Genomic DNA, 15,342 nt, shown 5'->3' on the forward strand with positions numbered 1-15,342 from the left:
CTAATTATTTTGCGAAGCGAGTTTGACCCGGCAGTAATTCAAGGCAGGCGCATACTATATGCCCTGCGGCAATTCCAGGAAATACGGTAATCGTTTTTATTTGTAAGTTAGTGAATATCTTGGTACATTTCTATCATTTCTTACCAATCTTTATTTGTAATTCATTGTAGTCCATATTTGGGTACATAGTTAGTACTTATTGTCTGCACCCTTTTTACTCTTTTTTTTTTTCAATTTTAGTCCATATCTCGGTTCATTCCAATAACATTTTGTCTGCGCCCTTCTTCATTTTTTATTATTATTATAGTCCATATCTTGGTACATTCCTACTCATCTGCACCCTTTGTTATACATTTGTTTCTTTCTGAATTTTAATCCATATCTTGGTACAAACCCATAACTTCTTGTTGCAACTCTTTTTTTTTTATAAGTCCTTATTTTTTGGTACATTCCAAAGACATCACGTCTGCATTCTTGATTTATTTTTATTTTAGTCCCGTTTTTGTTGGTTGAACTACATTCTTAATGGATTATAGCTGTTTCAAGTTAGGTACTATCCCATTAAAGGGTTTTCATATCCATCCATCCATCCATCCATTTTCTACCGCTTATTCCCTTTTGGGGTCACGGGGGGCGCTGGCGCCTATCTCAGCTACAATCGGGCGGAAGGCGGGGTACACCCTGGACAAGTCGCCATCTCATCGCAGGGTTTTCATATCCAACTTCCTCAAAACTGTGCTTGTTGCGTTGGATTTTTGTCTTCCATAATTAAATTTCCTCTTCAGTGAAGTCTTAAACATTTCAACTTGTTTTGAGCTTGATTAAGTATTTGATTCACATTTTTTTTTTTTTTTTGTGACTTTTGATTTTTACTTTTGGTCCTTCTCCATTGTGTCTTAAAGGCCTACTGAAATGAGATGTTCTTATTTAAACGGGGATAGCAGGTCCATTCTATGTGTCATACTTGATCATTTCGCGATATTGCCATATTTTTGCTGAAAGGATTTAGTAGAGAACATCGACGATGAAGTTCACACTTTTGGTTCTGAAAAAAAAGCCTCGCTTTTACCGGAAGTCGCAGACGATGACGTCCCAAAGGTGAGGTCCTCACATTGTTTTTAATGGGAGCCTCCAGCAGCAAGAGCTATTCGGACCGAGAAAACAATAATTTCCCCATTATTTTGAGCAAGGATGAAAGATTTGTGGATGATGATATTGATAGTGAAGGACTAGAAGAAAAAATAAAAAAATTAAATAAAAAGCGACGGCTCCGGACGGCGGCAGTGTGAGCGTTTCAGATGTAATTAGACACATTTACTGGGATAATTCTGGAAGATCCCTTATCTGCTTATTGTTTTAATAGTGTTTTAGTGAGATTGTAAAGACATACCTCGAGGTCGGATGGCTGCGGTGAACAAGCAGTGTCTCAGAGAGAAGCCGAAGAGCCAGGCTAACAGCTGCCTTTTAAACAGCTACTGCAGGAGGATAAATAATCCAATGATGTCTCCGGTAAGATACATATATATCACATTTTTCCCATCCATAAACATGCTGGCTGACGTAGAGAAACATGTTCGCTTGACCGCTCTGTGTTAAAAACAAAGAAACACCGGCTGTGTCTCGGTGCTAAAGACAGCTGCAATACACCGCTTTCCACCAACAGCATTGTTCTTTATAGTCTCCATTATTAATTGAACACATTGCAAAAGATTCAGCAACACTGATGTCCAAATTACTGTGTAATTATGCGATGAAAAGAGACGACTTTTAGCCGTAACTGGTGCTGAGCTAATATTTCCTGACAGTCCGTGAAGTCACGCGGACGCGTCATCATTCCGCGACGTTTTCAACAGGATACCTCGCGGGAAATTTAAAATTGCAATTTAGTCAACTAAACTGGCCGTATTGGCATGTGTTGCAATGTTAATATTTCATCATTGATATATAAACTATCAGACTGCGTGGTCGGTAGTAGTGGGTTTCAGTAGGCCTTTAACAACTGCGCTTTGCCACAACAGTATAGAGTGAAAGTATCCTTGTCTGGGCATCCTGCACCATCCTCTCAGACTAGCGCTGTCCTTTCTAAGTTTGAGTTTCTAATGAAAGGTTAAACGTATTCTAAAAGAAACTGAAGACTTCTGTTGTGATTGAATGAATGCCATGAGAATTCTATGACCTAATGTAGGGACGGCATGGCGCAGTGGAAGAGTGGCCGTGCGCAACCCGAGGGTCCCTGGCTCAAATCCAACCTAGTACCAACCTTGTCACGTCCGTTGTGTCCTGAGCAAGACACTTCATCCTTGCTCCTGATGGGTGCTGGTTGGCGCCTTGCATGGCAGCTCCCTCCATCAGTGTGTGAATGTGTGTGTGAATGGGTAAATGTGGAAGTAGTGTCAAAGCGCTTTGAGTACCTTGAAGGTAGAAAAGCGCTATACAAGTACAACCCATTTATCATTTTATCATTTAATGCAGTGGTTCTGCATGGGGGTACTTGAAGGTATGCCAAGGGGTATGGGAGATTTTAAAAAAATATTCTAAAAATAGCGACAATTCAAAAATCTTTTATAAATAAATTTATTGAATAATACTTCAACAAAATATGAATGCAAGTTCATAAACTGGGAAAAGAAATACAACAATGCAATATTCAGTGTCGACAGCTAGATTTTTTTGTGGACATGTTCCATAAATATTGATGTTAAAGATTTCTTCTTTTGTGAAGAAATGTTTAGAATTAAGTTAATGAATCCAGATGGATCTCTATTACAATCCCCAAAGAGGGCACTTTAAGATGTTGATTACTTTTATGTGTAGAAATCTTTATTTATAATTGAATCGCTTTTTTATTTTTCAACAAGTTTTTACTTATTTTTATAACTTTTTTTCCAAATAATTCAAGAAAGACAACTACAAATGAGCAATATTTTGCACTGTTTTACAATTTAATAAATCAAAAACTTGATGACAGAGTGCTGTATTTTACTTCTTTACCTCTTTTTTTTTTTTTCTCAACCAAAAATGCTTTGCTCTGATTAGGGGGTACTTGAATTAAAAAAAATGTTCACAGGGGGTACATCACTGAAAAAAGGTTGAGAACCTCTGACCTAATGGGTGACTTCCACAAGTCATGTTCTTGTCGGCTGCACCATATTCTCAATGGGTTTTTTCTCGGTTCCTGGTGAATTTAAGATGACATTATCACAGTGCAGCATCTCTGTCTCTTCCAGGAGTGTCCCCAGCTGTTGCCAGCAGGCCGCGTCCTGGTCCCGGTCAACGTGGTGAAGCCCATCACCCTGCGGGCCAAGAACCTCCCCCAGCCTCAGTCGGGTCAGCGCGGCTACGAGTGCCTGCTGACCATCCAAGGCAACGAGCACCGCGTCCCCGCCCTCCGCTTCAACAGCTCCTCGGTGCAGTGTCAGAACACATCGGTGAGGACCTCGGCGAGGCTCTGGTGTTTGCACACAAGCTTTACCTCCTTATGTCCGCACTCGTCGCTCTGAGTGTTCGCGGGATTTGTGCGGCGTGTATTCGTTGCGCAATGCAAATATTTAGATTGACGGACGAAAGCTGTTATCCAGTAGCACAACAATCATCTTTGCAAGTGTATATAAGTAGCCACCTGTTGATGGATGTGAAAATGGTATCCCCCTTTTGTGTTGCCGTGGTAACAGTACGTCTACGACGGGATGGAGATGAGCAGCCTTCCTGTGGAGCTGACCGTCATCTGGAACGGAGACTTCAGTATCGACAACCCCGCCCACAACAAAGGTGGGCACCATTAGCTCTCACACACACATAGGCTATGGCCACTTGTCTCCATGGTAACAGGCGGGCGGCGGGCGCTGATGTTGCTCCACTCCTATCTACACCTCCCCTGGTAAAAACATCCCAATAAATATCGTGGCATCCGTCGTTAGGATGAGGATGATGTTGCGTTTACTGTGAAATGAAGAAGACGAAGAGGGAGCGTCTCCCGGGGTGTCCCGAGATGCACGATCGCACCTCACGCTAATTAAAAAGCAGAAGCGGCTGGCCTGTTGCCATGGCGATAGCATGTCAAACGTGCGGAGGCGAGAGGCAAACGAGATAATGAGGCGAAGATACCACTTCTGTTTATTCTTCTCAAACAGTGTAATTTGGCTTAAATCCCCCCCCACTTCTTCTTCTTCTCACTTTGTTGTGTAGTCCACCTGTACAAGTGTGACGCCCAGCGCGGGAGCTGCGGACTGTGCCTGAAGGCCGACCCACTGTTTGGCTGCGTGTGGTGCAAAAGAGAGAACCGCTGCACCCTCAAGCAACACTGCCCGCAGCCCGAGAACCAGTGGCTGGAGCACAACGGCATCAACAGCAAGTGCACGCACCCCCGAATCACTCAGGTCAGTACCCCGACACTGACTTGGAAAAGGGGACGAATAGGCCACACGCTGATAATTCAACTCCATAAATCACATCAGCTAGAAATTTATCACGCAGCTCAATGCACCCTAAAAACTAAACAAAGTGGGGGTTTTCACCAAAACACCCTAAAATTTGATGCACATTTTTAGTGGACTGACCAACACGTCTGTCAAATTTCCGCAAGACCAGTTGACAGACATCAAGTAAAACAGTCAATTCCTATACAAAACCCAAAACCAGTGAAGTTGGCACGTTGTGTAACTCATAATTTTAAACCGAATACAATGATTTGATAATCCTTTTCAACCTATATTCAATTGAATAGACTGCAAAGACAAGATACTTAACGTTCGAACTGGAAAATGTTATTTTTTGCAAATATTAACTCTTGATGCCTTCAACGTGTTTCAAAAAAGATGGCACGATTGGCAAAAAATCCTGGCAAAATTGAGAAATGCTCATCAAACACTTATTTGAAACATCCCACAGGTGAACAGGCTAATTAGGAACAGGTGGGTGCCATGAGTGGGTATAAAAGCAGCTTCCATGAAATGCTCAGTCATTCACAAACAAGGATGGGGCGAGAGTCACCACTTTGTGAACAAATGCGTGAGCAAATTGTCGAACAGTTTAAGAACATTTCTCGACGAGCTATTGCAAGAAATTTAGGGATTTCACCATCTGCGGTCCATAATATCATCAGAAAGTTAAGAGAATCTGGAGAAATCATTGCACGTAAGATAAGCCCGTGACCTTCGATCCCTCAGGTGGTACTGCTGCAAAAAGTAACATCAGTGTGTAAAGGATATCACCACATGGGCTCAGGAACACTTCAGAAAACCACTGCCAGTAACTACAGTTTGTCGCTACATCTGCAAGTGCAAGTTAAAACTCTACTGTGCAAAGCCAAAGCCTAAAATGTGATGCACATTTTTAGTGGACTGTCCAACACTTCTGTCAAATTTCCGCAAGATCAGTTGACAGACATCAAGTAAAACAATCTATGCTTAGACAAAACCCAAAACCAGTGAAGTTGGCACGTTGTGTAAATCGTAATTTTAAACAGAATACAATGATTTGATAATCCTTTTCAACTTATTTTCAATTGAATAAACTGCAAAGACAATATACTTAACGTTCAAACTGGAAAATGTTATTTTCTGCAAATATTAGCTCATTTGGAATTTGATGCCTGCAACCTGTTTCAAAATTTCAAAAAAGATTCGAAACAGGTGGGTGCCATGATTGGGTATAAAAGCAGCTTCCATGAAATGCTCAGTCATTCACAAACAAGGATGGGGCGAGAGTCACCACTTTGTGAACAAATGTGTGAGCAAATTGTCGAACAGTTTAAGAACAACATTTCTCGACGAGCTATTGCAAGGAATTTAGGGATTTCACCATATGCGGTCCATAATATCATCAAAAAGTTGAGAGAATCTGGAGAAATCATTGCACGTAAGTTAAGCCCGTGACCTTCGATCCCTCAGGTGGTACTGCTGCAAAAAGCAACATCAGTGTGTAAAGGATATCACCACATGGGCTCAGGAACACTTCAGAAAACCACTGCCAGTAACTACAGTTTGTCGCTACATCTGCAAGTGCAAGTTAAAACTCTACTATACAAAGCCAAAGCCTAAAATGTGATGCACATTTTTAGTGGACTGTCCAACACTTCTGTCAAATTTCCGCAAGATCAGTTGACAGACATCAAGTAAAACAATCTATGCTTAGACAAAACCCAAAACCAGTGAAGTTGGCACGTTGTGTAAATCGTAATTTTAAACAGAATACAATGATTTGATAATCCTTTTCAACTTATTTTCAATTGAATAAACTGCAAAGACAAGATACTTAACGTTCAAACTGGAAAATGTTGTTATTTTCTGCAAATATTAGCTCATTTGGAATTTGATGCCTGCAACCTGTTTCAAAAAAGATTCGAAACAGGTGGGTGCCATGATTGGGTATAAAAGCAGCTTCCATGAAATGCTCAGTCATTCACAAACAAGGATGGGGCGAGAGTCACCACTTTGTGAACAAATGCGTGAGCAAATTGTCAAACAGTTTAAGAACAACATTTCTCGACGAGCTATTGCAAGGAATTTAGGGATTTCACCATCTGCGGTCCATAATATCATCAAAAAGTTGAGAGAATCTGGAGAAATCATTGCACGTAAGTAAAGCCCGTGACCTTCGATCCCTCAGGTGGTACTGCTGCAAAAAGCAACATCAGTGTGTAAAGGATATCACCACATGGGCTCAGGAACACTTCAGAAAAACCATTGCCAGTAACTACAGTTTGTCGCTACATCTGCAAGTGCAAGTTAAAACTCTACTATTCAAAGCCAAAGCCTAAAATGTAATGCACATTTTTAGTGGACTGACCAACACTTCTGTCAAATTTCCGCAAGATCAGTTGACAGACATCAAGTAAAACAATCTATGCTTATACAAAACCCAAAACCAGTGAAGTTGGCACGTTGTTGTAAACCGTAATTTTAAACAGAATACAATGATTTGATAATCCTTTTCAACTTATTTTCAATTGAATAAACTGCAAAGACAAGATACTTAACGTTCAAACTGGAAAATGTTGTTATTTTCTGCAAATATTAGCTCATTTGGAATTTGATGCCTGCAACCTGTTTCAAAAAAGATTCGAAACAGGTGGGTGCCATGATTGGGTATAAAAGCAGCTTCCATGAAATGCTCAGTCATTCACAAACAAGGATGGGCGAGAGTCACCACTTTGTGAACAAATGCGTGAGCAAATTGTCGAACAGTTTAAGAACAACATTTGTCGACGAGCTATTGCAAGGAATTTAGGGATTTCACCATCTGCGGTCCATAATATCATCAAAAAGTTGAGAGAATCTGGAGAAATCATTGCACGTAAGTTAAGCCTGTGACCTTCGATCCCTCAGGTGGTACTGCTGCAAAAAGCAACACCAGTGTGTAAAGGATATCACCACATGGGCTCAGGAACACTTCAGAAAACCACTGCCAGTAACTACAGTTTGTCGCTACATCTGCAAGTGCAAGTTAAAACTCTACTATGCAAAGCCAAAGCCATTCATTAACAACACCCTGAAACGCCGCCGGCTTCGCTAGGCCCAAGTTAATCTAAGATGGACCAATGCATAGTGTAAGTGTTCTGTGGTCTGACAAGTCCACATTTCAAACTGTTTTTGGAAACTGTGGACGTTGTGTCCTCCGGAACTAAGAGGAAAAAAAACATCCGGTTTGTTATAGGCGCAAAGTTCAAAAGCCAGCATCTGGGATGGTATGGGGGTGTATTATTGCCCAAGGCATGGGTAACTTACACATCTGTGAAGGCACTATTAATGCTGAGAGGTACATACAGGTTTTGGAGTAATATATGTTGCGATCCAATGTGCCAACTTCACTGGTTTTGGGTTTTGTATTATCTTTGACTACAGATATAAAAATGTCAACTGTAGAGGACGCTGCTTCTCAGTGGGACAAATGGATGTCTGAGAAACATCAGCTAAGGGAACATGGAGGACCATGCAGGGTCCATCATTAGCGCTAACATACTTCAGCGTGGACGATCGGTTAGATTAATCAAATTATACGCGGACTAAAGCAGTAAGGAGATGTCTCCTTGGAATTATATCTGGAATCTATTGAATTTCCATTCAAATCAACATGTTTTAAAAAATATATGCAAATTTGGTCTTTTTCACTTTCAAAAGAATCGTTTAGATCAGTGGTTCTCAAATGGGGGTACGCGTACCCCTTGGGGGTACTTGAAGGTATGCCAAGGAGTACTTGAGATTTTTTTTAGAATATTCTAAAAATAACAACAATTCAAAAATCCTTTTATAAATATATTTATTGAATAAAACGTTTGTACTTCAACAAAATATGAATGTAACTTCATAAACTGTGGAAAAAAAACAACAACAATGCAATATTCAGTGTTGATAGCTAGATTTTTTTGTGGACGTGTTCCATAAATAGTGATTATAAAGATTTCTTTTTTTGTGAAGAAATTAATTAAAGATTTAAGTTCATGAATCCATATGGATCTCTATTACAATCCCCAAAGAGGGCACTTTAAGTTGATGATTACTTCTATGTGTAGAAATCTTTATTTACAATTGAATCACTTTGTTTATTTTTCAACAAGTGTTTAGTTTTTTTATATCTTTTTTTCCAAATAGTTCAAGAAAGACCCCTACAAATAAGCAATATTTTGCGCTGTTATACAATTTAATAAATCAGAAACTGATGACATAGTGCTGTATTTTACCTCTTTACTTATTTTTTTCAACCAAAAATGTTTTGCCCTGATTAGGGGGTACTTGAATTAAAAAAATGTTCACAGGGGGTACATCACTGAAAAAAGGTTGAGAACCACTGGTTTAGATTAATTGTCTTGTATGTGGGTCAAGCAAATTATACATGCAACCCAAGCAAAAGAAGATCCCTTTTGTCTTTAAGAAACGGTCTTTAAAATGAATTCTATTAAAAACCCGTCATCCCGCATTATTATTTTTTTTAGCACGTTCAATATTTTTCTATATTTTAACAGGTCACACCCCTGCGAGGGCCCAGAGAAGGCGGGACGCTGGTGACCATCCGCGGTGAGAACTTGGGCCTGGAGTTCCGTGAGATCCAGGCCAACGTGAAGGTGGCGGAGGTGGAGTGCACGCCCATCCGGGACGGTTACATCCCAGCAGAACAGTTCGTATTCGCACAATTCCACATTTACATTGTTGTCCTGTTTGCTGACACACACTTTGTCCTCAGGATCGTGTGTGAGATGGGTCGAGCCGAGATGAGCCAGTACACAGGACACGTGCAGGTGTGCATCGGCGTGGGCGAGTGCAGACCGGAATTCACGGCCAAATCATACAAGTATTATTACTTTGTGGTGAGACGTTTTTGTCATGTCAGCACTGTATGACGCAATATCACTTTCACGTCCGCCGTGACTGGCCAGGTTTCACAACATATTTTCTTCTTTTTTTTTTTTCATTTATCCCCAGACTCCGAAGATCGGAAGCATCAAGCCCAACAGGGGGCCCATCTCTGGGGGGACGGTGGTCACAATCGCTGGCGCCAACCTGGACGCCGGCAGCAATGTGTCCATCATGTTTAAGGACCAGCCGTGCACTTTGCTCAAGTTAGTGATGCAACTCTTCTTCATCTCAAGTAAAATAATCATGTTGTTTTATAAGGCAAACATCTGCACATGGTTTGGAAATCTGTCTGTCAAAGTCAAAACCCAACTTCAAAACCTTATCAAGAGGGCTGGTAAAATAAATGTCATGCAGCCCCCTTTTACTCTCCAAGAAATATTCAACAAGACTGTGAGGAAGCATGGTCTTAAAATCACACGTGACCCACACCACATACAAACCCCGTTTCCATATGAGTTGGGAAATTGTGTTAAATGTAAATATAAACGGAATACAATGATTTGCAAATCATTTTCAACCCATATTCAATTGAATGCACTACAAAGACAAGATATTTGATGTTCAAACTCATAAACTTTACTTTATTTTGTAAATAATAATTAACTTAGAATTTCATGGCTGCAACACATGCCAAAGTAGTTGGGAAAGGGCATGTTCACCACCGTGTTACATCATATTTTCTTTTAACAACACTCAATCAATGTTTGGGAACTGAGGAAACTAATTGTTGAAGCTTTAAAAGTGGATTTCTTCACCATTCTTGCTTGATGTACAGCTTAAGTTGTTCAGCAGTCCGTGGTGTTGTTGTCGTATTTTACGCTTCACAATGCGCCGCACATTTTTGAAGGGAGACATGTTTGGACTGTAGGCGGGCCAGGAAAGTACCCGCACTCTTTTACTACGAAGCCACGCTGTAATAACACGTGTCTTGGCATTGTCTTGCTGAAATAAGCAGGGGCGTCCATGATAACGTTGCTTGGATGACAACATATGTTGCTCCAAAACCTGTATGGACCTTTCAGCATTAATGGTGCCTTCACAGATGTGTAAGTTACCCATGCCTTGGGCACTCATACACCCCCATACCATCACAGATGCTGGCTTTTGAACTTTTCGCCTATAACAATCCAGATGGTTATTTTCCTCTTTGTTCCGGAGGACACCACGTCCACAGTTTCCAAATATGATTAGAAATGTGGACTCGTCAGACCACAGAACACTTTTCCACTTTGCATCAATCTATCTTAGATGAGCTCAGGCCCAGCGAAGCCGGCGGCGTTCCTTGGTGTTGTTGATAAATGGGTTCGGCTTTGCATAGTAGAATTTTAACTTGCACTTCCAGATGTAGCGACCAACTGTAGTTACTGACAGCGGTTTTATGAAGTGTTCCTGAGCCCATGTGGTGATATCCTTTACACACTGATGTTGTTTTTTTGCAGCAGTACCACCTGAGGGATCGAAGGTCACGGGCTTATCCTATGTGCATTGTTATGGTATTTCTGTGTAGTGGTTTGTTGGATTGATAAAAATAAAATAAAATAAAAAAAATTTAAAAGTTAAAAAAATCAATTTTTAAAAAATGAGAATCAATTCTGAATTGCACAACGTATTCGATTCGTATTCAAACCTATTTTTTCCCACACCCCTACTAAATTTTATACATTTTGTTTATCTTACATTTATGCTAACTGTAACCATTGTAGCATGCTAACGTTTAATGCTAGCATTTGAACTGACCTCACATGGATTCTAAATAGGGCTGTGAATCTTTGGGCGTCCTACGATTCGATTCAATATCGATTCTTGGGGTCACGATTCGATAACATATAGATTTTTTCGATTCGATTCGATTCTCGATTCAAAAACGATATTTTTCCGATTCGAAACGATTCTGTATTCCTTCAATACATAGGATTTCAGCAGGATTTACCCCAGTCTGCTGACATGCCAGCAGAGTAGTAGATTTAAAAAAAAAAAAAAGCTTTTATAATTGTAAAGGACAATGTTTTATCAACTGATTGCAATAATGTAAATTTGTTTTAACTATTAAACGAAGCAAAAATATGACTTATTTTATCTTTGTGAAAACATTGGACACAGTGTGTTGTCAAGCTTATGAGATGCGATGCAAGTGTAAGCCACTCTGACACTATTGTTCTTTTGTTTTATTTTTATAAATGTCTATTGATAATGTCAATGAGGGTTTTTAATCACTGCTATATTGAAATTATAACTAATATTGATACTGTTGTTGATAATATTCATTTTTGTTTCACTACTTTTGGTTTGTTCTGTGTCGTGTTTGTGTCTCCTCTCAATTGTTCTGTTTATTGCAGTTTGGTTTTGGAATTGGATTGCATTGTTATGGTATTGCTGTGTAGTGGTTTGTTGGATTGATAAAAAAAAAAAAAAAAAATCGATTTTAAAAAAATGACAATCGATTCTGAATCGCACAACGTATTTGATTCGATTCGTATTCGAATCGATTTTTTCACACACCCCTACTAAATAATATTAATTTTGTTACTAGGCAATATCTTACATTTATGCTAACTGTAACCATTGTAGCATGCTAACGTTTAATGCTAGCATTTGAGCTGACCTCACATGGATTCTAACCCTTCACCCGTAGACGCGGCGGCCTGTGGTTGAAGTGCCGCACCCATGCGTCTCTGCACGGCTACGGAAACGTGTCCGTGTCGATGAGCATCGACAACGCTCAGCTTCAGAAAGACCTTCGTTTCGTGTACGTCGAGGACCCCACCGTCACCAAGATAGAGCCCGAGTGGAGCATCTACAGGTAGGAACTATTGTTGGTTGGCGTCCTCCTGCAGCGTCTTGATGGTCTTATCTTGTTTTTGCAGTGGACACACCCCAGTGACAGTGACAGGAACCAACCTGGACATCATCCAAACGCCTTTCATCAGAGCCAAATACAACAATCACGAGACGCTCAATGTAAGCCGCCACAGATAAATGAAAGAATGGGAAACGATGGAAGACTCGACGTTTGATTGAATGAAGGCGTTAATGTCAATGGAGACGGCGTGGCGCGGTTGGGAGAGTGGCCGTGCCATCAAACTGAGGGTTCCTGGTTCAAGCCCCGTCTACCAACCTAGTCACGTCCGTTGTGTCCTTGAGCAAGACACTTCACTCTTGCTCCTGATGTGTCGTGGTTAGGGCCTCCCGCCATCAGTGTGTGAATGTGTGAATGTGGAAATAGTAAATAGATAGTACTTTATTAATTCCTTCAGGAGAGTTCCTTCAGGAAGATTAAATCCAATCCAATCCACTTTAGCTACAATCGGGCGGAAGGCAGGGTACACCCTGGACAAGTCGCCACCTCATCGCAGGGCCAACACAGATAGACAGACAACATTCACACTCACATTCACACACTAGGGCCAATTTAGTGTTGCCAATCAACCTATCCCCAGGTGCATGTCTTTGGAAGTGGGAGGAAGGCACCTGGGGATAGGTTGATTGGCAACACTAAATTGGCCCTAGTGTGTGAATGTGAGTGTGAATGTTGTCTGTCTATCTGTGTTGGCCCTGCAATGAGGTGGCGACTTGTCCAGGGTGTACCCTGCCTTCCGCCCGATTGTAGCTAAAGTGGATTGGATTGGATTTAATCTTCCTGAAGGAACTCTCCTGAAGGAATTAATAAAGTACTATCTATTTACTATTTCCACATTCACCCATTCACACACACATTCACACACTGATTTTACAATTATAAAATATAATTAAATAATTTTAAGTAATATTCATATTTAGTAAAATACTTTTTGCTCAGGCAGTAACTGTACCATCAAGCTCTATGGTCATTGTCTCTAATGTATCTGTCATGCATCAACATATTTTTTTGTAAGGTGACAGACAGCAGATAGGCGCCAGCGCCCCCCCACGACCCCGAAAGGGAATAAGCGGTAGGAAATGGATGGATGGATGCAATCCACTTTATTTATGTAGCACATTTAAACAACAAGAACGTTTCCAAAGTGCTGCACAGCCATGTTAAAAACAATATTATGCTCCACCAATGACTGAAAAAAAATAAAAAAATAAAAACAATATAAAAATAGATATGATTAAAAACAATTTTAAAGGGTAAAATCAATTAAAACAGTAAAATAGAAATCAAAGTGTATAAAAAAATCAGAGGACAACAGAGGACAGAGTACCACACAACTCACGTAGTGTTAAAAGCCAAAGAATAAAAGTGGGTCTTAAGACGAGACTTAAAACACTCCACTGTGGAAGCAGTTTGAACATGGAGGGGCAGAGTGTTCCAGAGCTTAGGCCCTGTCACCCCTGGTTTTAAGTCTGGTCTTGGGTACCACGAGCTGGAGCTGGCTCTCGGACCTCAAAGCGCGCAGGAATGTAAATTTGGATGAGGTCCGAGATATACTGAGGTGCCAGTCCATGTAAAGATTTAAAAACAAACAACAATGTTTTAAAATCAATTCTAATATGAACAGGGAGCCAGTGCAAACTCTGAAGAATTGGGGTTATATGCTGGCGTTTCCTGGCCCCTGTTAAAAGTCGTTCTGGACTAACTGCAACCGGGAGAGAGCTTTTTGGCTAATGCCAGCATAAAGTGCATTGCAGTCGTCCAAGCGACTTGAAATAAAAGCATGCACGACTTGTTCAAAAAGGTTAAAAGATCAAAACGGTTTAACCTTTACTAAAAGACGAAGGTGATAAAAACACGATTTTAAAACGCCATTGACTTGTTTGTCTAGTTTAAAATCGCTGTCTATAGGCTGGTGATTTTGCAATGGTCCCAAGTCAGTGAGGGCCGGACCAAAAACTGAAATTTCCAACAGCAGTTACAGTGTTGAGATCAATATAAAAAGTAAAATGTAAATAATAGGTGGGGCGGCATGGCGTAGTGGGTAGAGCGGCCGTGCCAGAAACCTGAGGGTTGCAGGTTCGCTTCCCACCTATTGACATCAAAGTCACTGCCGTTGTGTCCTTGGGCAGGACACTTCACCCTTTGCCCCCGGTGCCGCTCACACTGGTGAATGAATGATGAATGAATGATTGGTGGTGGTCGGAGGGGCCGTTGGCGCAAACTGGCAGCCACGCTTCCGTCAGTCTACCCCAGGGCAGCTGTGGCTACAGATGTAGCTTACCACCACCATCGTGTGAATGAATGATGGGTTCCCACTTCTCTGTGATAGAAAAGCGCGATATAAATCTAATCCATTACTATTATTATTATTATAATGGTGGTATAAATGGAAACAAAATAGAAAACTATTACAATGAAAATAAAAAGCAAAATGGGAATAAAAATATAACAGTAAAATAAGAATATAACAAGCGAAAATAGGCAGTAGTGACCATGTTATGAAAAAGTATTGCATTGTTATTGTTTTGCATCCCCTGTCATCCTAGCACCCCCTGCCCCCCGCCCCAGAAAAGAGTTGTACAGTCTAATGGCGTGTGGGACAAAGGAGTTTTTGAGTCTATTAGTCCTGCACTTGGGATAAAGCAGTCTAGCACTGAACAGGCTCCTCTGGCTACTGATAACACTATGCACAGGGTGACTGGCATCAATCCAGGATGCTCACTAGTTTGTCAACAGTCCTCTTCTCTGCCACCGTCACCAGTGTGTCCAGTTTCATTCCGATCGTAGAAACCAGCCCGCCTGATCAGTTTCTCAAGTCTGGAGCTGTCCCTCTTAGATGTACTGCCCCCCAAGCACACCATGTAGAACAGAACACTGGCAACCACAGACTGGTAGTACATTCACAAGAGTATTTTACGTATGTTGAAGGAGCGTGTCAAAGCGCTTTGAGTACCTTGAAGGTAGAAAAGCCATTTATAATGTCCAATCAACTAAAGATTGTAAAAACACATGGCAGGAAGCTTCGCCCATATTTGTCCAGTGTGACGTTCAAGGATCCCGTTAAAGTGAGAAGTGCCCTCTGGTCTTTGGAATGTTTGACTGAGTGATACTAACTTTGTCAGTTTAGGAGGCCCT

At 40.9% G+C, this 15,342-nt stretch overlaps 1 protein-coding gene across 1 annotated transcript in view; it reads left to right on the forward strand.

Moving 5' to 3' along the window:
• The window catches only part of plxna4 (plexin A4), a 506,120-nt gene that overhangs the window by 434,219 nt on the left and 56,559 nt on the right, over positions 1-15,342 (forward strand). The window contains exons 10-17 of the mRNA XM_061912247.1: positions 3,228-3,428; positions 3,672-3,768; positions 4,186-4,376; positions 8,960-9,111; positions 9,178-9,301; positions 9,417-9,553; positions 11,983-12,150; positions 12,215-12,308. Of these exons, the coding sequence (XP_061768231.1) occupies positions 3,228-3,428; positions 3,672-3,768; positions 4,186-4,376; positions 8,960-9,111; positions 9,178-9,301; positions 9,417-9,553; positions 11,983-12,150; positions 12,215-12,308 (1,164 nt within the window). The remainder of the gene's footprint in view (positions 1-3,227; positions 3,429-3,671; positions 3,769-4,185; positions 4,377-8,959; positions 9,112-9,177; positions 9,302-9,416; positions 9,554-11,982; positions 12,151-12,214; positions 12,309-15,342) is intronic.

This window comes from Nerophis ophidion, linkage group LG10 (assembly GCF_033978795.1).
Source record: "Nerophis ophidion isolate RoL-2023_Sa linkage group LG10, RoL_Noph_v1.0, whole genome shotgun sequence".
Taxonomy (NCBI): Eukaryota; Metazoa; Chordata; class Actinopteri; order Syngnathiformes; family Syngnathidae; genus Nerophis; species Nerophis ophidion.